This window comes from Mandrillus leucophaeus, unplaced genomic scaffold (assembly GCF_000951045.1).
Source record: "Mandrillus leucophaeus isolate KB7577 unplaced genomic scaffold, Mleu.le_1.0 Scaffold895, whole genome shotgun sequence".
NCBI classification, from domain to species: Eukaryota; Metazoa; Chordata; class Mammalia; order Primates; family Cercopithecidae; genus Mandrillus; species Mandrillus leucophaeus.
In genome coordinates this window covers 352,922-376,616 of record NW_012109752.1, presented here as the reverse complement: position 1 = coordinate 376,616, position 23,695 = coordinate 352,922, and the positions used below count along the sequence as shown (strand labels likewise).

At 44.8% G+C, this 23,695-nt stretch overlaps 2 protein-coding genes and 1 long non-coding RNA gene across 3 annotated transcripts in view; 2 read left to right on the top strand and 1 right to left on the bottom strand.

The window, feature by feature from the left end:
* Nucleotides 1-17,487, top strand: part of MTF1 (metal-regulatory transcription factor 1) — a 46,961-nt gene extending 29,474 nt beyond the window's left edge. Inside the window, exons 7-10 of the mRNA XM_011969519.1 lie at nucleotides 8,764-8,866; nucleotides 9,864-10,459; nucleotides 14,850-14,913; nucleotides 16,742-17,487. Of these exons, the coding sequence (XP_011824909.1) occupies nucleotides 8,764-8,866; nucleotides 9,864-10,459; nucleotides 14,850-14,913; nucleotides 16,742-17,172 (1,194 nt within the window). The 3' untranslated portion in view covers nucleotides 17,173-17,487. The remainder of the gene's footprint in view (nucleotides 1-8,763; nucleotides 8,867-9,863; nucleotides 10,460-14,849; nucleotides 14,914-16,741) is intronic.
* A 1,433-nt stretch (nucleotides 17,488-18,920) lies between these two features.
* On the top strand, nucleotides 18,921-22,836 carry LOC105531567. Its single transcript, XR_001004824.1, has 2 exons — nucleotides 18,921-21,561; nucleotides 21,648-22,836. It is a non-coding gene; the product is annotated as an uncharacterized LOC105531567 (long non-coding RNA).
* A 116-nt stretch (nucleotides 22,837-22,952) lies between these two features.
* On the bottom strand, nucleotides 22,953-23,687 carry LOC105531566 (chromosome unknown open reading frame, human C1orf122; the record flags this gene model as incomplete). The annotated part of the gene is made up of 2 exons (XM_011969512.1): nucleotides 22,953-23,433; nucleotides 23,679-23,687. Coding segments are annotated over 2 exons (105 nt in total), but the record flags the coding sequence as incomplete, so codon positions are not given.
* Nucleotides 23,688-23,695: the final 8 nt, after the last annotated feature.

Genomic DNA, 23,695 nt, shown 5'->3' with positions numbered 1-23,695 from the left:
CTTTCGCCCAGGCTGGAGTGCAGTGGCGCGATCTCAGCTCACTGCAAGCTCCGCCTCCCGGGTTCACGCCATTCTCCTGCCTCAGCCTCCCGAGTAACTGGGACTACAGACACCCGCCACCGTGCCCGGCTAATTTTTTGTATTTTAAATAGAGACAGGGTTTCACTGTGTTAGCCAGGATGGTCTCGATCTCCTGACCTCCTGATCCACCTGCCTTGGCCTCCCAGAGTGCTGGGATTACAGGCGTGAGCCACCATGCCTGGCCTCCTGATAAGAGTTCTATTAGGAGAGGCTGTTCTCTCTGAGGCCTCATTCCTTTTGACCCAGGTCACTCACTTCGTAACCTCCTGGCCCCAGAAAATTTCTTTTTTTACTCATTTAGCAAATATGTATTGACCAGGCACTATGCCAGTACTGAGCTTATAGTAGTAAAAAATGTTGGTATAGTTTGTCCTTGAGGAACTTCCTTGAGGAAGTCTAGTACTGTAAGACATAACCAGAATTCTAGTTTCTGGACTTTTTCAAACCCTATCTATGTGACCTGGCTTGGTCTTTTTCCTTTTTCCTTTTTAATTTTAATTTTACTTATTTTTTTCTCTGCCATGGGGAGAAAAAAATTTCCCTTCTTTAAGTTTATTAACTTTTTGAAGAAACCTCTTACACATATACAGGCCTCTATCTGCTAAAGGACAAACCCACTTTATCTTAATCTGATTGCTTTGATTTCAAGCTGTTAGGAAATTTGACTGCCATTCCCATGGCTCCGTGATGCAACATACAAACCAGTGCATTGAGTCTGAGCTTATGCAGCCTCCTCCATGTTGAACGTGAGAGTTTTACAGTATTGCTAACACTAATTTTGAGTTCGGGTTTTTTTGTTGTCGTTTTTCCTGGTAAGTAAATATAGGCTAGATTTTCTGTGATTATGTGCATAATGAATAAATGTGATGGGAAGTATTTGAACAGAGACTGAATGATTCAGGAATGCTGTGAAAAAGTGTTTTTTTCAGTGTGTGATTAGTGGAGTCAACAACAGTACTTCTAAAGTTGTAGGTTCTTGTGCCTCCCCCAAGCCTGCTGTGTCAGCATGTCTGATCGTGGCATCTGAATCTGCATTTTTATGTAAACATGACAAGGTGTAATTCTCCTTCTGGTAGTGGCAGAGTTGTTGTTATGAGACCAACTCTTCTGTAGAAAACAGCTGAAAATTCTAGACAAAATATAAAAAACTACTGTGGAAAGGCACTGGTGAGCAACCAATAGCAAGCAGAGGTAACCTTGGAAGAAGGGATTACTTGGAAGATAGTAAAGGCATCGGGTAGGCTTGCAAGTTTTATGGCTTATCCACCTTGGACAAGCCCCAGTTGACACCCAACGAGGCAGCCAAACTAATAAAAAGTCAATATTACTGGCTTGAATAACCAGAGGACAGAGTTCAGGGTGGCCACAGTACCTGGAAAGTGAAGGCAGGTAACCTGGAAAGGAAAGAGTCACTAAAGGGGAGTCCCAAGTTCTGTGTGTAAACTCCCTCCAAATCTCTGGCTGAACCCTGCATCATGGATGTGTGTGATAGACTCTTAAGCAGCCCAGCCAAGGCTAAAGAACTACACAAAGATCACAGCTGCATCCACTGCAAGGGAGATGAAGTCAATGGAATATTGAGACAAACAAGTCAACACTCTTCTAAGAAGTGTAACAGAGTTCAGAGTCTCTAAAGTATATCGTTTGCAGTGTTCAGAGGAATCCCAAATTAGTAAACACGTGAAGAAACAGGAAAACATGATCCCTCCACAAGAGAAAAGGCAATCTGTGGAGGTGGACCCCAAGATGACTCATCTAATGTTAAAATTAACAGGCAAGGATTTTTTTTATTTTTTATTTTTTTATGGGACAAGGATTTTTAAGAGCTATTATATGCTCAAGGACGTAAAGGATATGCTTGTAATTATTGAACAAATAGGAAATCTCAGCAGAGGAATAGAAACTGTAAAAAATGTACCAAATGGAAATCTAAAACGGAAAAATATAGCTGAAATAATTCACTGGATGGGGCTTAACAGCAGATTGGAAATGACAGAAGAAAGAATCAGTTAAGTTGAAGATCGATCAATATAAATGAACTAATCTAAAGAACAAAGAGAAAAAGATTAAATGGGTACATCATATGATTTTTATGCATATTCCTATTTCACAACTAATGTTCTAAAAGAAATTTCTGTACTAGGTGGCCTAGATGCCCTCTAAGCTACCCAGCCTAAGATTTCTGGGAATAATATCCCTTTAACATGTAACTGTGTTAAATAGCTTAGGAGTCTATTCTCTGGCCAAGACTATGACATATAACTATGGAGCTTTCTGGAGCCCTAGGGTCACCAGGAAAATACCCTGGCATAAGGGGACACCAAGTACTTATAAAAAAGGGAAGCCTTTGCTATCAATTTATATAATCAAGAGAGAGAAGCACTATCTCTTGGGGTTTAATTATAGATTATGCTTCTGGTACCCAGTGTTTATCTCAGATGTAGAAATTGATTTTAGCCTTTCAAATTAAGGCCACAATTCCTTGAAGCAATAGCATTAATTTTTCTTTGCTTGAAAAAAAAAATTAGGGACATGTGCAGTGGCTCATGCCTGTAATGCCAGCACTTTGGGAAGCAGAGGTGGGTGGATGGCTTGAGCCCAGGAGTTTGAGACCAATCTGGGCAGCACAGTGAGACCTCATCTCTAGTAAAAGTAAAATATTAGCTGGTGTGGTCCCAGCTATTTGGCAGGCTGAGGCAAGAGGATTGTTTGAGCCCTGGAGTGAGCCATGATCATACCACTGCATTCCAGCCTGGGCAACAGAGCAAGACCCTGTCTCAAAAAAAAAAAAAAAAAAAGAATCAGGACTTGTTAAAATCAAATAGTAAATTTATATGAGATAATGATTTTATGGGTTTCTGAGCAGCCCATTTGTATGCATGTCCTAGAAATGAACTTTGGTTCGCTCAGATCTTTTGTTAGAGGAGGATTGAAGGTGCTAGAGAATGGCCTTCTCGAAGCGTTTTGGCTGCTCAGCTCCAGGATCCTCCATCCTAGTCCCAGACAGCTACCTGTATTCTCCTCTTCTTTGCTCTTTGCTCCTTGCTCCAGGCCTGGAAAGCTCAGCCTGTTCTTGTCTTCTCTACTTGTGAAAGTTGTTCCTACACACTCTGATCCCAGTGTTTTTGCCCTGAAGCTTGGCGGGGGCTGCAGCATTTTCCTTTTTTTAAATTTTAACAAACTTTTTATTGTAGTACAATACACATACAGAAAAGCACATGTATTATAAATGTATAGCTTGATGAATCATCACAATTCATCACACCCATGTAACCAGCACCCCAATCAAAAAGAACATTCCCAGCCAGGCATGGTGGTTTACGCCTGTAATCCCAACACTTTGGGAGTTTGAGGTGGGTGGATCACCTGAGGTCAGGAGTTCGAGACCAGCTTGGCCAACATGGCTAAACTCCGTCTCTACTAAAAATACAAAAATTAGCCAGGCGTGGTGGCAGGCGCCTGTAATCCCAGCTACTTGGGAAGCTGAGGCAGGAGAATCGCTTGAACCCTGGAGGCAGAGGTTGCAGTGAGCTGAAATCGTGCCATCGCACTCCAGCCTGGGCAACAAGAGGGAAACTCTGTCTCAAAACAAAACAAAATAAAACAAACAAACGAAAGAACATTCCCAGCACCCCAGAGGCCCCCCTACCACATACCCCCAAAAGCTATGATCTCTCCCTGCAGACAACCACTATTCTGATTTCTAACAACTAAGATTAATTTTTCCGGTTTTTTTTTTTTTAAATGCTTTTATGATTGGACTTATATACTTGTTTATGTCTGGCTTTTCTTCTTATAACATTATGTTTAAGAAATTAAGCCATATTCTTACATACAGTTACAGGTCATTCATTCTTGTTGTTGAGCAATATTACACTAAGTGAATATACCACAATACACTAAATGAATATACCAATATTTGTTCTTTCTCCTGTTGGGCATTTGGATAGTTTCTAGTTTGGAGCCATTATGAATAGTGCTGCTGTGAACATTTTTGTACATATGTTTTGGAGGCACACAGCCCATTCCTTTTCTTCTCCCTAGTATTATTGAGAGATTAGGTTGGTCAAAAGTAATTGCCGTTGAAAGTAATGGCAAAAACTGCAAATACTTTTGCATCAACCTAATATCATTGACAAATACAGCTCATTCCTTTTTTTTTTTTTTTTTTTTTTGAGAAGGAGTCTTGCTCTGTCACCCAGGCTGGAGTGCAGTGGCCAGATCTCAGCTCACTGCAAGCTCCGCCTCCCGGGTTTACGCCATTCTCCTGCCTCAGCCTCCCAAGTAGCTAGGACTACAGGTGCCCACCACCTTGCCCGGCTAGTTTTTTGTATTTTTTAGTAGAGACGGGGTTTCACCGTGTTAGCCAGGATGGTCTCGATCTCCTCACCTTGTGATCCGCCTGTCTCGGCCTCCCAAAGTGCTGGGATTACAGGCTTGAGCCACTGTGCCCGGCCAGCTCATTCCTTTTTAATTATGTTACTACCTATAATGATTTATAAACAGAACAAAAATAATAACTATGGCCAGTCACGGTGGCTCACGCCTGTAATCCCAGCACTTTGGGAGGCCAAGGCGGGTAGATGATGAGGTCAGGAGATCAAGACCGTTTGGGCTAACACAGTGAACACTGTGTCATGGTTAACAAGGCTAACACAGCTAACCCCGTCTCTACTAAAAATACAAAACACAAAATTAGCCAGGCGTGGTGGCGGGTGCCTGTAGTCCCAGCTCCTCGGGAGGCTGAGGCAGGAGAATGGCGTGAACCTGGGAGGCGGAGCTTGCAGTGAGCCAAGATCGTGCCACTGCACTCCTGCTTGGGTAACAGAGCAAGACTCCAGCTCAAAAATAATAATATAATAATAGCTGTGAGGAGATTGCAAAGCTTATGCTCAATGGTAGTTGTTAGTCAACTATTTTTCAAACTGGATTGCACCTTTTTATTGGGTTTTAAAATAGTGGTTTACAATCAGCATTTCAAAGACATAATAGAATAGAACAAAAATCAGAGGACATTGCACATAGTAAGGATAAGGTCTGTTTCATAGACTTGTTTCAGTTACATATATGGATATGTATATAATATGAAGAATATATGTATATACAGTGTAAAATGTATTTCTTTGTGTCACAATGAAAATTTGAAGGTCACACTATTGGCCTATGAGTTTTAACTCTGTCTGGACTGGAAGCTGGAAGTTGTCCCACTAGATTTGAGATGGAGTCTCACTCCATCACCCAGGCTGGAGTGCAGTGACTTGATCTCGGCTCGCTGCAACCTCCACTTCCCAGGTGCAAGTGATTCTCCTGCCCCAGCCTCCCGAGTAGCTGGGATTTGAGGCACACACCACCATGCTCAGCTAATTTTTGTATTTTTGGTAGAGACGGGGTTTCACCATGTTGGTCAGGCTGGTCTCGAACACTTGACCTCAAGTGATCTGCCTGTCTCAGCCCCCCAAACTGCTGGGATTACAGGTGTGAGCCACTGCGCCTGGCCTCACATAATTTCTGACTTCAGCTTCTATCATATTGGCAATCAAGATCACTGAACTTAAAAAAAAAAATCACTGAATTTCCTCTCCTTCAGCTGACAGACTTAGAATAGAATCATCAGCTAGTGGTGGGGGCTCATACTTGTAATCCCAGTGCTTTAGGAGGACCGCTTGAGGCCAGTTCAGGACCACGCTGGGCAACATAGCAGGACCTTATCTCTACTAACAATGATTTTTAAAAACAGCCAGGCATGGTGGCATGTGCCTGTGGTTCCAGCTACTTGGGAGGCCGAGGGGATGATCTTGAGCCCGGGAGTTCGAGGTTACAGTGATTTGACTGTGCCACTGCACTCCAGCCTGGGTAACAGAGCTAGACCCTGTCTCAAAAAAGGGGTAGGGGGAGAATAATTGTTGCCTTTTGGCTCCAGTGGGCAATTTAATCTTTGAGCACGTCTAGATTGGTGGACAGCCCCACTCGTCACCACACTTCTGCCCAATCCCAAAGTGATCCTTCTGAGTTCTCCCTTCTAGAAGCAGAGTTGTTGCAAAATGACCTTAAAACGTAAGTTGTCACTAGGGCAAGATCTGCCCTAAAGTTAGGCTTTAGTTTGGTGTATATGGTGTGTTTATGTTATTTTCAATTACATGTGACCTTTGAACAACACAGGGGCTAGGGATGCTGGCCCCCCAACCCATACCCCCTGCACAACCAAATCCTAGTATAACTTTTGACTCCCTCAAAACTGAGCTAGCAATGGCCTTAGCCTACGGTGATTGGAAGCCTTACTGAGAACATAAACAGTTTAGATTAGCAGATATTTTGAATGTTATATGTATTACATATTGTATTCTTAAAGTAAGCTAGAAAAAATAAAATGTTAAGAAAATCACAAAGAAGAGAAAATAAATTTACTTTTTATTAAGTGGAAGTAGATCATTGTAAAGGTGATTCATCCTCATTGTCTTCACATTGAGTGGACAGAGGAAAAGGAAGAGGAGGGGTTGGTTTTGCTGTGTCGGGGTGGCAGAAGTGGAAAAAAGTCCAAGTGTAAGTCCACTTGTGCAGTTCAAACACATATTGTTCAAGGGTCAGCTGTACTTGCTTTTCTTTACAAGTTGGTAGATTTTGTTTTTTTTTTTTTTTTGAGACGGAGTCTCGCTCTGTCGCCCAGGCTGGAGTGCAGTGGCCAGATCTCAGCTCACTGCAAGCTCCGCCTCCCGGGTTCACGCCGTTCTCCTGCCTCAGCCTCCCGTGTAGCTGGGACTGCAGGTGTCCGCCACCTCGCCTGGCTAGTTTTTTTGTATTTTTTTTAGTAGAGACGGGGTTTCACCGTGTTAGCCAGGATGGTCTCGATCTCCTGACCTCGTGATCCGCCTGTCTCGGCCTCCCAAAGTGCTGGGATTACAGGCTTGAGCCACCGCGCCCAGCCACAAGTTGGTAGATTTCATGTAAAAATCAAAATTTCTGCATCTGATACGGTGGCTCACACCTATAATCCCAGCACTTTGGGAGGTTGGGGTGGGAGGATCCCTCGAGCCCAGGTCAAGACCAGGCTGGACAACATAGTGAGACCCTATCTCTACAGAAAAATTAAAAAATTATCCAGATGTAGTGGCCCATACCTGTGGTCCGAGCTACTTGGAGGCTGAGGTGGGAGGATCGCTTGAGCCTGGGAGTTGAAGGCTGCAGGGAGCTATGATCATACCACTGCATTCCAGCCTGGGCAACAGAATAAAGAAACCCTGTCTCAAAAAAAAGAAAATCAAAATTTTGCCACTTGAGTTCTGGTAATTCCTGGCCTGCATAGTCCCGTGACAGCATTTGGCTGAAGCCCTTGAGGTGACTGGCATGCATTCTCTCCAGTATGCCACAACCCACCTCCCTTGCTTCACGTATTTCTGTTCCTTGTCTGGACTTTGTAGGCAGTTGTCCTTACCACTCTTGCCCTACAGACTGTAGGGGTAGAGGTGGATTGGAGGTTGACCATGGATAGAAGAACTGTAGTCTTTTCCCTTCCCTGAACTAAAGTGAAGAGTGCTCATTTTAGTTAGTGCCTGTGGGGAGGCAGGCCCTCAGGGATTGTGTTGGGTTTTTCCCCCTCACATTTTACCTTTTGTTTTTAATGCCTCTGACCTTTTATTAAGTATAAAGCTATCACTATTATCATCATTGTCTTGTTTGATTTATTACCATGCATACATATTAGAATATCATAGATATTATGAAAGATATTCACAATGTTATTACACGAGGAAAGCAAGTTGCAGGGTAATGAATATTATATAATCTTTTTTCTTTTTTTTTTTTGGATACAGAGTCTTGCTCTGTCACCCGGGCTGGAGTGCAATGGTGCGATCTTGGTTCACTGCAACCTCTGCCTCCCAGGTTCAAGCGATTCTCCTGCCTTAGCCTCCCAAGTAGCTGGGATTACAGGCGCCTGCCACCACGCCCTGCTAATTTTTGTATTTTTGGTAGAAATGGGGTTTTACCATGTTTGCCAGGCTGGTCTCGAACTCCTGACCTCAGGTGATCTGCCTGCCTCAGCCTCCCAAAGTGCTGGGATTACAGGCGTGAGCCACCACACCGGGCCTATAATCTCATTTTTTAATGTAAGATTTGGTCTTTTAGATCAGAAGTCAGCAAGGTTTTTTGGTAATGAGCCAGACAGTAAATATTTTAGGCTTTGTCGATCACATGGTCTATGTCACAACTAGTCAACTCTGCCACTGTAGCAAAAGTTGCACAGATAATATGTAAATGAATGCGTTTGCCTGTGTTCCAATAAAACTTTATTTACAAAAACAGGAAATAACTGGCAAGTCATAGTGTGCCAGTTCCTGTTTTAAAGTATTTGAGGGGCTGGGCATGGTGGCTCATGCCTGTAATCCTAACATTTTAGGAGTCTGAGGTTGAGTGGATTGCTTAAGCCCAGGAGTTCAAGACCAGCCTTGGCAACATAGTGAGATTCTATCTCTATTAAAAAATAAATAAATAAAAATAAAATATTTGAGGACCCAAATCTTTAGTGTCTAAGGCTTAAGAAAATATGTGTTACTTTAAATAGCAAAAGGTAGAAACAAGATGCATAAAAAAGATTTTCTTTCTAGTTCTGCTGCTTTGAATGTGTTCTCTCATGGTGAAGAATTGTCTCAAGATGGCCAATCTCACATCTTTGTCTTTCTCCAATAGACCCAGGGCCAGGACCTCAGCACAATTTCACCAGCAATCATCTTTGAATCAATGTTCCAGAATTCAGATGATACGGCAATTCAGGAAGATCCTCAACAGACAGGTTTGTCACATGGACTCTTTCTACTCACATCTCAGCACTTGCTGACACACTGAGTCATAGGCACAATGAATCATTCTAGTTAGCTTAAATGAAGTGAGCTTTCTATAAAGGGTCAGAAAAGTTTGAGTCTTTCAGTTTAATTCCATCTTTTCCCCTACTTCCCTCAGTCCTGAAGAAGAGAGTCCCCTTTCCCAGAATCTTTTGTTGGCTGTAAAAAACAAAATGGGAGGAGCTGTGAGCTCTTTCTTCTGCTTTTTTTTTTTTTTTTTTTGAGACAGCGTCTCATGTTGTCACCAGGTGGGAGTGCAGTGGTGTGATCTTGGCTCACTGCAACCTCCACCTCCAGGCTTAAGTGATCCTCCCACCTCAGCCTCCCGAGTAGCTGGGACCACAGGCATGTGCCACCACACCCAGCTAATTTTATTTTATTTTATTTTTGGTGGAGATGGGATTTTGTCATGTTGCCCAGGCTGCTTTCAAACTCCTGAGCTTAGGCAATCCACCTGTCTCAGCCTCCCAAAGTTCTAAGACTACAGGCATGAACCACCGTGCCCAGCCTTGTGAGCTCTTTCTTCTGATGTGATACACTGTCTATGAATGAACAGGACCCACAAACTCACAAATTTCAGATGCATCGATCATACTGTGTTCGATGAAAATTTGTCTGTAAAACTTCCCATTAGTCAGAAAGTATATTCACTAGTTATATCAAAAAAAGGATGTTTAGTCTCTTTGCCAGAAAAGCCTTAAGACACTTTTTTAAATGGTTAGACCTATATTGGGTCTTCACATTTAGGAAGTGAGGTTGATGGTGAAACTTGATACTTTGACCAGAGGTGTCACTAAGTGAAAATGACAGAAAGCTGGCCTGCTAGCTATGAAGAGATGAGTTCAGTGGACTTCAGCTGTGTTTTGTTTAGCCCATAATGACTGTTTTTGTGGCTCATCTAAGGCTTGGGATATGTATATATATATTTCTATTTCTTTTTCTTGCCAGCTTCCTTGATTGAAAGTTTTAATGGTGATGCAGAGTCAGTCAGTGATGTTCCGCCATCCACAGGAAATTCAGCATCTTTATCTCTTCCACTTGTACTGCAGCCTGGCCTCTCCGAGCCACCCCAGCCTCTACTACCTGCCTCAGCTCCGTCTGCTCCTCCGCCTGCTCCTTCCCTAGGACCTGGCTCCCAGCAAGCTGCATTTGGCAACCCCCCTGCTCTCTTACAACCTCCAGAAGTGCCTGTTCCCCACAGCACACAGTTTGCTGCTAATCATCAAGAGTTTATTCCGCACCCCCAGGCACCGCAGCCCATCGTACCAGGACTTTCTGTTGTTGCTGGGGCTTCTGCATCAGCAGCGGCAGTGGCATCAGCTGTGGCAGCACCAGCCCCACCACAAAGTACTACTGAGCCCCTGCCAGCCATGGTCCAGACTCTGCCCCTGGGTGCCAACTCTGTCCTAACTAATAATCCCACAATAACCATCACCCCGACTCCCAACACAGCTATCCTGCAATCCAGCCTAGTCATGGGAGAACAGAACTTACAATGGATATTAAATGGTGCCACCAGTTCTCCACAAAACCAAGAACAAATTGTAAGTATTATGTATAAATATACCCAGTGGGGTGAAGTGTGTTTACATAGGTGACGTGTTCAGAAGTTTTTACTTCAAAAAGAAAAGTGGCTGTCATATCCACCATGAAACTTGTCAATGACTACCTTTTAGTCATTTTCCACATAATCAAGTGGTATAAATGTAGGAAATGCTGTGGTCAGTACCTACAATAAGGAGGCAGAGAAACAGTCTTTATCTAGCAGGAGGCACTCGAACAAATATTCCTACTGATACTGGAATCTAATCACATCTTCTAGTATAAAAAAGCAGTCAGCAAACTCCAGAGGCCCCAGAATATTCCAGAAAAAGAAGGTTGTCTTCAAGGCAGAGTCAGACTGATGTGAGGGACTGATGTGACCCAGTCAGATGGCACCGGATAGCAGTGGCCAAGTCAGAGAACTAATCTGCTCCCACAGCCCATCATAGAATCATTTTCTGAGGAAGTGCTTGGTCTTGATGACTAGGGAAATGACTTGGTCTTTCAGTTAATGCTTCATGGTGAAGAATTGTCTCAGGGTGGCCAATCTCACAACTTTGAAAGCCTGATATTTGCCATATACCACACTGAATATCTGGAGGATACAGAAAAGAGAAAAAAAACCATGATTTTTTTTTTTATAAAAACGTATATTCTAGTTAAAGAGGCTAAAAATGCCAAAAAGAAAGTTAATATTACCAGTAGATTAAGTACTAAATACTAATAATGATAATTTAAAAAACATCAACAGCTATTATTTATTGAGTCCTTACTATGTGTAAGGACTTATGTGCTACATATTTTTTAAAATTGAGGATTTGCAACGTGTCGGTTATTACCTATGTACATTATTTTTAGATTACTTTTTTTTGGACTTTATTGAACAGATGGTACAGAGAGTTTCCATAAACCTTTCTCCATCCCCAGTTTCCCCTCTTATTATTATCATTATTATATATTTTGAGGCAGGATCTGGCTCTGTCACCCAGGCTAGAGTGCAGTGGTGCTATCTCAGCTCACTGCAACCTCCGCCTCTCGAGCTCAAGCCATCCTCCCACCTTAGTCTCCTAACTGGGACTACAGGCACCCACCACCACGACTGGCTAATTTTTTGTATTTTTTATAGAGATGGGGTTTCGCCATGTTGCCTAGGCTGGTCTTGAACTGCTAGACTCAAGCGATCTGCCTGCCTCAGTCTCCCAAAGTGCTGGGACCATAGGCGTGAGCCATCATGCCCAGCCCTCCCTCCCCTATTATTATTTTTTATCTGTATCATCTTGTGTTTGTCCCCTATTACTAACATCTTGCAACAGTGTGGTACATTTGTTACATCTGATGAACCAGTATTGATACATTATTATTATCTAAAGTTCATAGTTTACATTAGGGTCCATTCTTTGTGCTGTACAGTTCTATTGGTTTTGACAAATGCGTAATGTCATCTATCTACCATTACAATATCCAGAATAGTTTCACTTTTTAAAAAATTCCTTGTCCTTCACTTATTCATCCCTTCTACGTCTTCCCCCTCCCCTAGTAATCATTGATATTTTTACTATCTCTGTATACCTGCAGCTCTGTGTGTCACACAAAGCACATTTTAACATATTACAACAATCCTAGGAGGTAGGTCTAATTTTCCCAATGGAGGGCAGAGGTCCAGAGAGGTTTGGTGACTGGCTGAAGTTCCCACAGCTCACAAGTGGCAAAGCTGGGGTTTAAGCAGAAGCAGATTGATCCCAGAGTTGGTGGCTCTTGGCCACTGCGTTGAGGGGTTCAGACACTAATGGTTTGTTGGGTGACCATACAGGTCAGGTGAGCCTTGAGATACGGGTAGGAATTAGATGGAGAAAAGGATGTACTAAGTTGGAGAATCTAGAGGTGGATGTATGCTACTATCAGACACACTAGAAAGGCGATTTGGGGCTCAATAGGGAGAACACTCAAATTCCAGAAGTAGGCTGCCAATCCCCTCTAGATCTAGAGAGCCTGTTTCCATTTCTAGATAGCCAGAGTCATTGGAAAGGGCTTTCCAGTGTTGTGACCCAGCCCGCCTCTATGTGGTTTTTATTGTTTTCTCTGGCCCTGTCCTGGGGTGCTGAGTGAAACAAGTCATCCCTTTTCTTTTCAGGTATTTAAATATGGGTCTCACTTCTCCTTTTTTTTTTCTTTTTTTTTGAGTCAGAGTCTCGCTTTGTTGCCCAGGCTGGAGTGCAGTGGTGCAGTCTTGGCTCACTGCAACCTCCGCCTCCTGGGTTCAAGCGATTCTCCTGACTCAGCCTCCCGAGTAGCTGGGACTACAGGCACGCACCACCACGCCTGGCTAATTTTTGAATTTTTAGTAGAGACAGGGTTTCGCCGTGTTGGCCAGGCTGGTCTCCAACTCCTGGCCTCAGGTGATTTGCCCACCTTGGCCTCCTAAAGTGCTGGGATTACAAGCGTGAGCCACCACGCCCGGCCTCCATTATTATTTTATAGTATCATCTGCCATATAACTTAGCCAGAAGCTTTCACTTTCCTCCCACACTCATCTTAGAGGCACTTTTTAATTTCCTTTTTAGAGAGATAAAAGACAAAGCTGCCTCAAGATAAGACTTCAAGAAAGTAGAAACCTTTTAGCCCATGTAATAGGAAGTATAGTAGAGTGATAAGGGTGACTTTCTGGGCATGGGTTTGTAGTCCTGCTTAGTCATAATATAAATAATGAATGTTCTCGAACTCCTGACCTCAGGTGATCCACCCGCCTCGGCCTCCCAAAGTGCTGGGATTACAGGTGTGAGCCACCATGCCCGGCCTTAAATAATAATGTTTACTGAATGTTCACCATGCGCCAAGTGTCCTACGTGCATCATCTCATTTCATCCTCACAGGGGCCTTTGAAAGGTTTTTGGTTATTGTCTTAGTCCATTTTCTGTTGCTTAAAACAGAATACCCCAAACTGGGTAATTTATAAAGAAAACACATTTATTTCTTAGAGTTATGGAGGCTGAGAAGTCCAAAGTTGAGGGGCCACATCTGGAGGGCCGCCCTGCTGGTGTGGAACCCTCTGCAGAGTCCTGAGGCAGCACAGGGCATCACATGGCAAGGGGTTGAACATCCTAGCTCAGGACTCTCTTCTTATTATTTATTTATTTTATTTATTTTTATTTTTTTGAGATGGAGTCTCACACTGTCGCCCAGGCTGGAGTGCAGTGGCGAGATCTTGGCTCACTGCAACCTCCACCTCCCAGGTTCACACCATTCTCCTGCCTCAGCCTCCCGAGTAGCTGGGACTACAGGCACCCACCACCACGCCCAGATAATTTTTTATATTTTTAGTAGAGACGGTTTCACCGTGTTAGCCAGGATGGTCTCCATCTCCTGACCTTGTGATCCGCCCGCCTTGGCCTCCCAAAGTGCTGGGATCACAGGTGTGAGCCACCACTGTGCCCGGCCTTTTTGTTTGTTTGTTTGTTTGTTTAAGAGAGAGAATCTCACTATGTTCCAGGCTGGGCTGGCCTTAAACTCCTAGGCTCAAGCGATCCTCCCTCAGTCTTCCAAATAGCTGGGACTATAGGCATGTACCACCACACCCTGCTTCTCTTACTCTTCTTATAAAGCCACCAGTCCCACTCCCATGATAACCCATTAATCCATGAGTGAATTAATTCATTCATGACCCAGTCACCTCTTAAAAACCCAGCCTCTCAATACTGCCACACTGGGGATTAACTTTCAACATGAGTTTTGGAGGGGACAGATACTCCATCCATAGCAGTTATTATTCCTGTTTTTATAGGTGGGGAAACAAGACTCTAAGAGGTTAAATCACATGCTCAACATCAACAACTAATAAGTGGCAGAGCTTGGACTTGAATCCAAGTGTGGCCGAATCTAGGGCCCACCCTTGAACTATGCTGTGCACCTTATAGCACAAGGCCTTTACAGGGCTGTCTGCCTGTGAGAGGAAGCCTTAGCCTGTCCTTGGCATGCAACTTAATCTCTGAGGGGAAAAAAAGAACTTTCCAGCTTTCTTAGAAGTATTGGGAGGCAGCAGGGAAGGTGGAGAATCTGAAGGAAAGCTAGCCCTGGGATCCCTCTGAGAAGACCATCTGCTTGAGAAAAGCAACCTTGGAGGAGGAGGAGCCTTTGGATACAGAACCTACTGGATTAGGCAGCTGGGAGCCAGCCAACTAGTAGCGTACAAAGCTAGCTACGTTGTCAGCACTGAATGTCAAACAGTGCAGTGACCTCATGTCAGAGCACAAACAAAACATCACTCAGTACAAAAACCCCTGAACACTAAGGGTTTTCTGTCTTCTTGGATGACCATTACAATCAGGGAGGCTTCAGGTCCCTGGGGATCTGCCATATTACAGTGGCTATAAATGGGATTTCTTTTTCTTTTTTCAGCAGCAAGCATCTAAAGTTGAGAAGGTGTTTTTTACCACTGCAGTACCAGTAGCCAGTAGCCCAGGTATGTAATTCCATGTTAGCCTTAAGAGAAGGCAACTCTGTGGGCCCCTTGAGGCACAGCTAATTACTGCTTTGTCCCAGTTTCTAAAACTTTAAAAATCTCTAAACAGCCTCAGTTAAATTCTTCACATTGTATTGTTGGCTAGAGTATTTCATATTCTCACAACTATTAAAAGTTAGTATACTTCTCGCCAAAATACTGTGTTTAACATTCTTTAGTAACAGTTCTTTCTCTTTCAGATACAGCTTTAAAATGTAGCCAGAAAAAAAAATTTGAATCACAGTTAATGCTAAAGAGGGCAGTTGTTAATTCACTGGACTCTTTTCTAATTACAGTAATGAAGAAATAGCATCTGGGTCAGAGACACATAGAGAGCTGAAAGTTCCTTTTATTCAAATTCTTTATTTTATCGATTAAGACACTGGGACCCAGAAAAATTAAATGACTCCCCCAAGGTTATAAGTGAATTTATGGTGGAACCAAAGCACTAGTTGTCAGGCCTCCCAGTTCCCACCCTGTTCTCCTGCTCATTGGCCTTTGTTTTGTTTTGTTTTTGAGACAAGGTCTTGCTGTCACCCAGGCCACAGTGTGGTGGCACGATCACAGCTCACTGCAGCCTGGACCTCCTGGGCTCAGGCAGTCCTCTTGCCTCAGCCCCCGCAAGTAGCTGGGACCATAGGCATGCACCACCATGCCTGGTTAATTTTTCTTTTTCTTTTTTTTTTTTTGAGATGGAGTCACGTTCTGTTGCGGAGGCTGGAGTGCAGTGGCGCAATCCCGGCTCACTGCAACCCCTGCCTCCCAGGTTCAAGTGATTCTCATGCCTCAGCCTCCCAAGTAGCTGGGATTCCAGGCACTCACCACCATGTCCAGCTAATTTTTGTATTTTGAGTAGAGACAAGGATTCACCATGTTGGCCAGGCTGGTCTCGAACTCTTGACCTCAAGTGATCTGCCCACCTTGGCCTCCCAAAGTGCTGGGATTACAGGTGTGAGCCACCAAGCCCGGCCTAATTTTTCTTTATTATGTGTAGAAACAAAGTCTCACTATATTGTTCAGACTGGTCTCAAACACCTGGGCTCAAGAGATCCTCCCTCCTCAGCCTCCCAAAGTACAGGGATTACATACAGGCATGAGCCACTGCACCTGGTCCTTCCCATTGGTCCTTAGCTCTGTCAAGACACACAAAGTCTGGCTGAATATGGAGCAAGTGTTTGCACAACACGTGAGAGATGAGTAAGATGTCCTAAAGGAGCTCAGAGTCTCCTGGGCAGGCAGAACCAAGCAGGTCCTGTACCGCAAGGAGAGAGGTGTGGAAGGAAGATAGCAGCACTGTGCATGTGTGCTGGGAAGCTGGGTACGTGCTTCATCCAAGCTAGCCCTCTGCATAGGCCTACAGAAGTGGGGGAGTGAGCTAGGTCTTGAAAGATGAGTGTCAGTTCTCCAGAAGAGTAGTGTCCAGGGATTTTAGGCATAAGGAAGAGCCCACAGGCCCAGGGGTGTAAAGAACGTGTCAGGAACAAGGTAGGCATCCACATGGAGGGTGCAGTGGAGAATGACTGGAAATGAAGCTGGAAATACAGGGTGCATCTAGATTGTGTGTGTGACTTTCTAAGGAAAGGGGACTTTGTCTTCGGCTGGGGAGTGTCCCTCTTTTACCTCAGAGGGCATGTGGTCCAATTTAAAGCAGAACAAACCCCGAAGTGTGGTGACCATCCTTCCCATGGTTCCCGTGGCACTCTGCTCTCACCTAGCCCATGTATCCCTGTCCCTCATGCTCCTGCCTCTGTAGCTACTTGAAGAGCAGTCTCTCTTGCCTCTCTCGCAGGGAGCTCTGTCCAGCAGATTGGCCTCAGTGTTCCTGTGATCATCATCAAACAAGAAGAGGCATGTCAGTGTCAGTGTGCATGCCGGGACTCTGCAAAGGAGCGGGCAACCAGCAGGAGAAAGGGCTGCTCCTCCCCACCCCCTCCAGAGCCGAGCCCTCAGGCTCCTGATGGGCCCAGCCTGCAGCTCCCAGCACAGACTTTCTCTTCAGCCCCTGTTCCCCAGTCATCATCCTCTACCATACCCTCCTCCTGTGAGCAAAGCCGGCAAGCAGAGACTCCTTCAGACCCTCAGACAGAAACGTTAAGTGCCATGGATGTGTCAGAATTTCTGTCCCTCCAGAGCCTGGACACCCCGTCCAATCTGATTCCCATTGAAGCACTACTGCAGGGGGAGGAGGAGATGGGCCTCACCAGCAGCTTCTCCAAGTGAAGGGCCCGTGTGTGCTCACCTGCGGGAAAAAGTGGGTGAGCAGGAGGCATGAGGTACAATGCCTGCCATCATGGGTCAGAAATTTGAAGGATGAAGAAATCTACTGTTTGAAATCCTCACCTTTCAGACGTATTTTCTTTATTCACATCCCAGGAGCATCCATTTTAAGGAACTAATCTTTGGAAAAAAACAAAAAACAACAAAAAAAGCTAAGTTATAAGTGAACTGTTTGGCTGCACTGTATGTCACTTTTGCTTGTTGTCATGTGAACTTGGAAACTAAGGTTACTCGTGTGCATAAAAATTCTAAATGAAAGGGTGTGGTTTCCATCAATCTGATGCTGCCCATCGCTTGCACTGGGGTCTTTGTGGATTGGGCAGGAGAGTTCAGTGTGTTGGGTGTTGCTCCTTCCTGTGTGTCTTTTGAATCTGAGGCTGACATTTGCTTGGAAGGCCAGACCCTTGCTTCATCAGAGAGGGCAGTGGCAAAGGCCAGTGAGGCAGCTGTGAGTTGGACAGGGTTCAGGTGAGATGGTGTTGTCATTTGTGCTTAGTGTTGGTGGTGCTCAGGGTGGATGACACGGGTCGTTCTGCAGCCCGCTTCAGCACAAATAGTCAGTTTAAGGCCTGGCTCACAGGCTGTGGGGTTGATCTGGCTCTGCAGAGGCCCTAGGCAGCTTGTTGACTGCTGTCTGTCGATGACATGTGCAAAGCAGGTTCTAGCAACATGATCACTGTCTTTGCCTTCCTGGTTCTTTCTCTCAGTTGGTTGCCAGGGCTTGCAGATCGCAGTGAATTTTCCTTGGGGAACATCGCTGTTTTGTCCTAGAGAGAACTTGTGGCTTATGGCCAGTTGCTGTTTGGTGGTCTGCCTTCTTTTTAATGGTATTTTCTTCCTCAGAGCAGAAGGGCCGCATTTTGCTTATCAGAAGAAGGTGCAGATTTAAGGGAATTCGTATGAGGTGGCATATAATTGGCAGGCCAGGTGTCCTGGTTCCAGGTTCCAGCCAGGCTTTGGGTTGCCCCCTCCATCTCTGTCCCCCTCTGGATTTTGCATACAGCCTCATACAGTGCAAACAAGGATGTGACTTGCTCAGCTTAGTCATGTGATTTATTTAAAAAAAAAGAAAAAAAAGAAAAATCACAAAACGATGATCTTCTACTCAGGGTATAGCAAAACAAAAAAATTCCCTTTCCACCAAAAAGCCTGAAATGTTGCAATAAGTTATCTCATTTGGAATGTTTCACTAAGTTGTGTTATAGGAAAAAATTGTGTGTGTGTGTGTGTGTGTATAGAATTATATCCATCTGTCTGCCTTTGGCTCCAAGTCATTGCCTCTTAAAATAAAAGATACAGTCCACACTAGCATGAAGGTTTCTCTCAACAGGCTATATTAACATAGTCATGAGTGCTGACCAAACTCACCAAGCTCAGAGGCCAGGCATGGCCCAAGGTGCAGAATAGGCCTCTGCCTCCCAAGAGCCATTTCCCTGCCCTGAGCAAAGAGTGGTGGTCCACAAACAAGGCTGCTCTTCCAAACTGACAGTGTCAGGCAGGAAGCAGCCATAATTTTGCCTTGCATTTTCATTCCCTAATGTAAAGGGATCTGCATTGGTCACTCTCCTGTTCTCTGAGCCATTGCTCAGGGCCAGCCAAGACATTGTTGAGAGCAGATAATTTACCTTGGAGCCAGGGGCCCTCCCTGGCTTTAGCAAGGATGTTCAGGGACAGACAAAGAGGGCAGTGGTGGTGAATGTTGTTACTGCCATGAGGAGAAATGGTCTTACCTACAAGCAGCCAATTTCTCATTCCAGGACTCTAGCCAGAAGAATTGATTTCTTTTTTTTTTTTTGAGACGGAGTTTCGCTTTTGTTGCCCAGGCTGGAGTGCAGTGGCCCGATCTTGGCTCACCGCAACCTCCGCTTCCCAGGTTCAAGCAATTCTGCCTCAGCCTCCCGAGTAGCTGGGATTACAGGCATGCACCACCATGCCTGACTAATTTTGTATTTTTAGTAGAGACAGGGTTTCTCCATGTTGGTCAGGCTGGTCTTGAACTCCCAACCTCAGGTGATCTGCCCGCCTCGGCCTCCCAAAGTGCTGAGATTACACGTGTGAGCCACCGTGCCTGGTCTAGGGAATTGACTTCTTTTTGACCTTCTGCACTCCCTTCTCCAAAAGGATTGTGGCTTCTGATGACCACTGACCTCAGCAGAAGTTGATAAGGCAGGAGGAATTTCCTGTTAACACAGTGGGTTAGTCCTCCTGGAAAACCAGCTGCTGAGCATGAGTTTTCCTTGGATCTCTCTGGGCCTTGCATCCACAGGAAGCTTTGAGGTAGGGCCCTTGGTGTTTACAACTTCTGAGAGAGTAGTGATGGGACCCCAAAGTAAGCTAGTATCAGAGGGCAGTAATGACCTTCCCATATGCCCATCCTGTGGTCACCTGGGATTTGGGTTCCCTGGGAGTGGAGGTGGGAAATAGGAGCCCAGGGAAGGACATTTGAAGCACCCACGGTTTAAATATCGACTCTTCCTGGCTAGCCAGGGCGTGCTCATGTTGGGGCCTACCCAGGTCAGTGGCCTTTTCACTCTCAAAGATCAGGGGTGACGAAGCAGCATCTTAAACAGTGTTTAGGCTGACAGATTTTTCCAGTTGAAGAAGCTGAAGTATCTGCCTTTTGAGGGTGACTTTAGATTACAAGAAAGACTATCAGATCCAATCAGCTTTTGAAAAATCAGGAATGTGCTTAAAATGCCAGTGAGTTGTGAAGATCAGGTTTATTTCCCAGGGTAGGCAGTCTTCCTTTCCCTCCTTTTCCAGTTCTTTTTTCCTACCTGCCCTTCTGTAAGCCTGGTCTCTAGTGCCAAGGACCTTGGAAGAAAGAGGGCCCCTAGCTCAGCTGGAGCCAGAAAGAACCTTCATGGTGAGTGTGGTTTCCCAAACGTGGGAAATGAACCTAGGGTGAGATTAGGGAGGATTTGTAGAATTCTAGCAGGTAAAAATCAAGCCTTTTTCCTCTCCCATAGTAAACTTAACCATTTTCACCCTGTACATTATCTTCTAGTTCCTACTAACATCTCCAGTTAGACAACCGCTTCAAAGGGTGCTTAGCACCAGGGATTGGGGTTCATGGACTTAGGAGGTGGTAAGGAAACTGACTGGCACCACCAAACTGCCTTAGTGAACTTGGCCCTTCCCAGGCAGGTAGGTTGGGCATTGAGGGAAAGTGGCCCAGTCTTTCCTGGCAGGGTCTGGCCAGTCTCATGGGAGCACCACTAGTGTGGTGACAGAAGTGGTGTCATTTATTGAATTCCACCTCCGTTTAGAAGGAGATCATGGTACAAAGCCCAGGAGGGGCCTTAAGATGTGAAGATCTCTCTGAGTAAAAGGCAAGGGGCTTCTCTTCTTCACCTCTGGGATAGGTGGTAGATCGGAGAGTTTTATTTTCAGGGTCAAGGCTGTGGACTGATGGGGATATTGGAGGGTGGGTGGGTTTTCCTGAGAGACTTTGTATAATGCTGAATGTGTCCAGAGGGACAAGTTTGCAGAACCTCATATTGGTATATTAAAGAAATAATAAAATAAAAAAGCACTTTAGGTTATTTTATCTTTAACCCGATTGCTGCAATTTCTTTTGTGTGTATATATACATATATATACTTTCCACAAAGTTTATTTTTTGCTCAGAATAAAAAGTTAAATTGAGGTGTGAAAAGAAAAGCACTTACCTTGGTGCAATATGTGTAGCTTGATGGTCGTTGTCCCATGTGGCCCTGGCCTGGCCGCGTTTTTCCGCTCAATCAGCCCTGTGCTATGAGGCTGTCCATAGAGAAACACTATTATGCATTCTCAGCAACCGCTCAATCTATGCAAGCCTTCCCTGTGTGCCCCAGGGCGCCCCCTCAGGCTCTCTGAAGAACTGCTGTGGGTCCTGTTTTCTGCTGACTGTTGAGGCCCTTTTTCATCACTTCTTGGTCTCTCGCCATCTTTTCCCTCTTCACCATTACAAAATGATGCCTGAAAGGAAGGAACAGATTGTTCCTAGGTAGAAACCTGGCACCTTCTAGACTTTGATATTTGTAATCACATCCATTGTCCTTAAAGACTTTTCCAGAGTCATTGAAACCATTGATGTGTGGAACTGCAACAGTATTTCTCAAGAGTTTACAATTGTCTTACACCACCAATCAGAAATATGTTTGGGGGGGCATGGGTGGCAGGGGGCAACATGAGCCATTTCCATACTGGTCCCCATACTACCTGTGTTGGTTCCTTAAGCAAAAAGGCCTCCAGCCTTCATTAAATCCTATAAACAAACATTAAATCCTATGAATCATTATCAACTTTCTTCCTTTATTCCACCTCCCCGATTTTATCTTCAATTCTCAGGCTATAGAATAGACGAGTTTTAAAATATACTTCAGCCACCCTTTACTCCATCTCCCCCATTTTATCTTCAATTCTCAAATTCTCAGGCTATAGAATAGGCAAGTTTTAAAATATAATTCAGCCAAAGCAGAAAGATTTTCATAGATCTAATATGCAAATGGTTCTGCTGGGACATAGATCAGAAATTATCTGTTCCTTAATATTTCGGGGTGGAGGCAACAAAACTGGAGCATATTTCTGATTGGTTAGCCATATTAGCCTGTTTCCTCTTGCATGTTTTTTTAGGGAGAGAGGGAAGGGGTCCTGTATTTCTTCTGATGCCCTTAGGGGAAGCCAACGACCACTGGGCATTTCTCACTGTTACTCCTGTTCAAGAGAGGGCTTCTCAGTCTGCACTGAAAAATGCAAATTAAACTGGATCTTTATGTCAATGTGTACATAGTACAAGCTTTTCTACTGGAATTGAGGTTCAAAACCACACGCTGCCCTTTTGGTGGTGTGCCTGTTGGGCCAAAATTGGGCGATCACGTAGTGTCCCTTTCTCAGCTCAATGCAGTTTCTACTTTTTCTTATGGGAAAATTTTTCATAAAACCTTTTTGCACCAAAACCCAGGGGTGTTTTTTGCAATATCCTTGTTATCCTCGTAGTGTGCCAAGTCAGAGGCTTCTCTTGCCCTTTTCCTGCTGTGTTCTCAGGCCTCCCAAGGGCTGTTTGACTCAACAGTCTACATCCTTAGTTGTGTTTTGGAGAATGTGAGGGTGGGGGTCAGAGTTCAAAGTGTCTGTTCCCTTTTCCTGTGAACTCTTCCTAGTCCGTTTGGGGAAGGTGGCTGGAAACAGATTGTTGCTTAATCTCTGGCTCAGATCTTCTAGCCAGGAAAGGCAAGAGCCCCCAAGAGCCCTCTTTTTTTTTGACATACACTAATCATTGGCCGGGGTCTTGGTGACAACTTTTAAAATCCCAAATAGTTTTATTTGGATTATGTAAAAGTAAGTGTGAAACATGGGAACAACGGACTTCCACTGAGCGATATGAAAACGTTACAGGTTCAGTACTTCCAAAGGAAGAAACCTCCAAACCCAAAAAAGAATAAATACGAATTTGTATTTTTGAAGAATGTGAAATAATGGTGTTTGCTTAATTGCTCATTTTGTATAAACTTAATATTGTACTTTAAAATATCTGCTAAGAAGTGAAAATTTAACTTTTTGGAATTGAAAAAGCAATATTAAATACTAATGAAATCCTAATTAAATGCTTATTTAAATCTGGTAGTATCTGTGGCATTTCTTCCCAACCCTGTCTATAGTTGACATTTTTCCACCATTCCCCCCTTCCCAGCCATCAGTCTTGGAGAGGGAGGGGACAGAAAGGAAACGTCGGTCACCAGGAGAGTCTGCAGGTTTCCTTTTAATCAAGGCTCTGCTGAAGGTGTTTTGTGGGGCTAAAAGCCCCCAAAGCATGAAATGGACATGTAACATCACCTGGATCCCCCATAGCAGGCCAGACCACTCTGGCGAGCACTGCTAGTCTGCCCAAATCTGGGTAATCAGACTGGGTATTCATTGGCTACATTTCAAAGCACAGCACTGCTTCCAGCCAGGATGAAGTGGGAGTGAACCCAGCTGCTAGCAGAGCTGCCATTCCAGGCTGAGAGCCAGCCAAGTACCAGCCACTGCCAGTGAAGACTGGCCCCTTTACTGAAAGGAGTTGTTCAGAGTCCAGCCACCGGCCCTGGGGAGGGAGAGAAGTCAGGGCATCCGGCTTGGGGATGGTCAGGGCTCCGCAGCTCCATCGCCAGCATCCTTTGGAAAGCCGCCTCTGGTGGCGACAGCCGGCTGCGGGGGCGCTCCGGGTTTGGCTGAGACGTTCTAGTTGGAACAGAAAGGAAAAAAGTGAGGCTGGGAGGAAAGGCCTTGGATTAGGCCCCACAAGGATATGGCCATTTGGCATTTGGATAGTATTAACTTTTTCGAAACCTCTCACCACATCAACGGAGGTTAGGGATAAAGCAGTGGAGAGATACTTCCCCCCTCCAGGGTAAGCTAGGGCTTGGCCAGCCTAGCCAGTGGGCAGACCCCACCCCACCCCGGCCCAGCCCAGGGTGGGCACTAACCCCGCCACCAGCCGGCT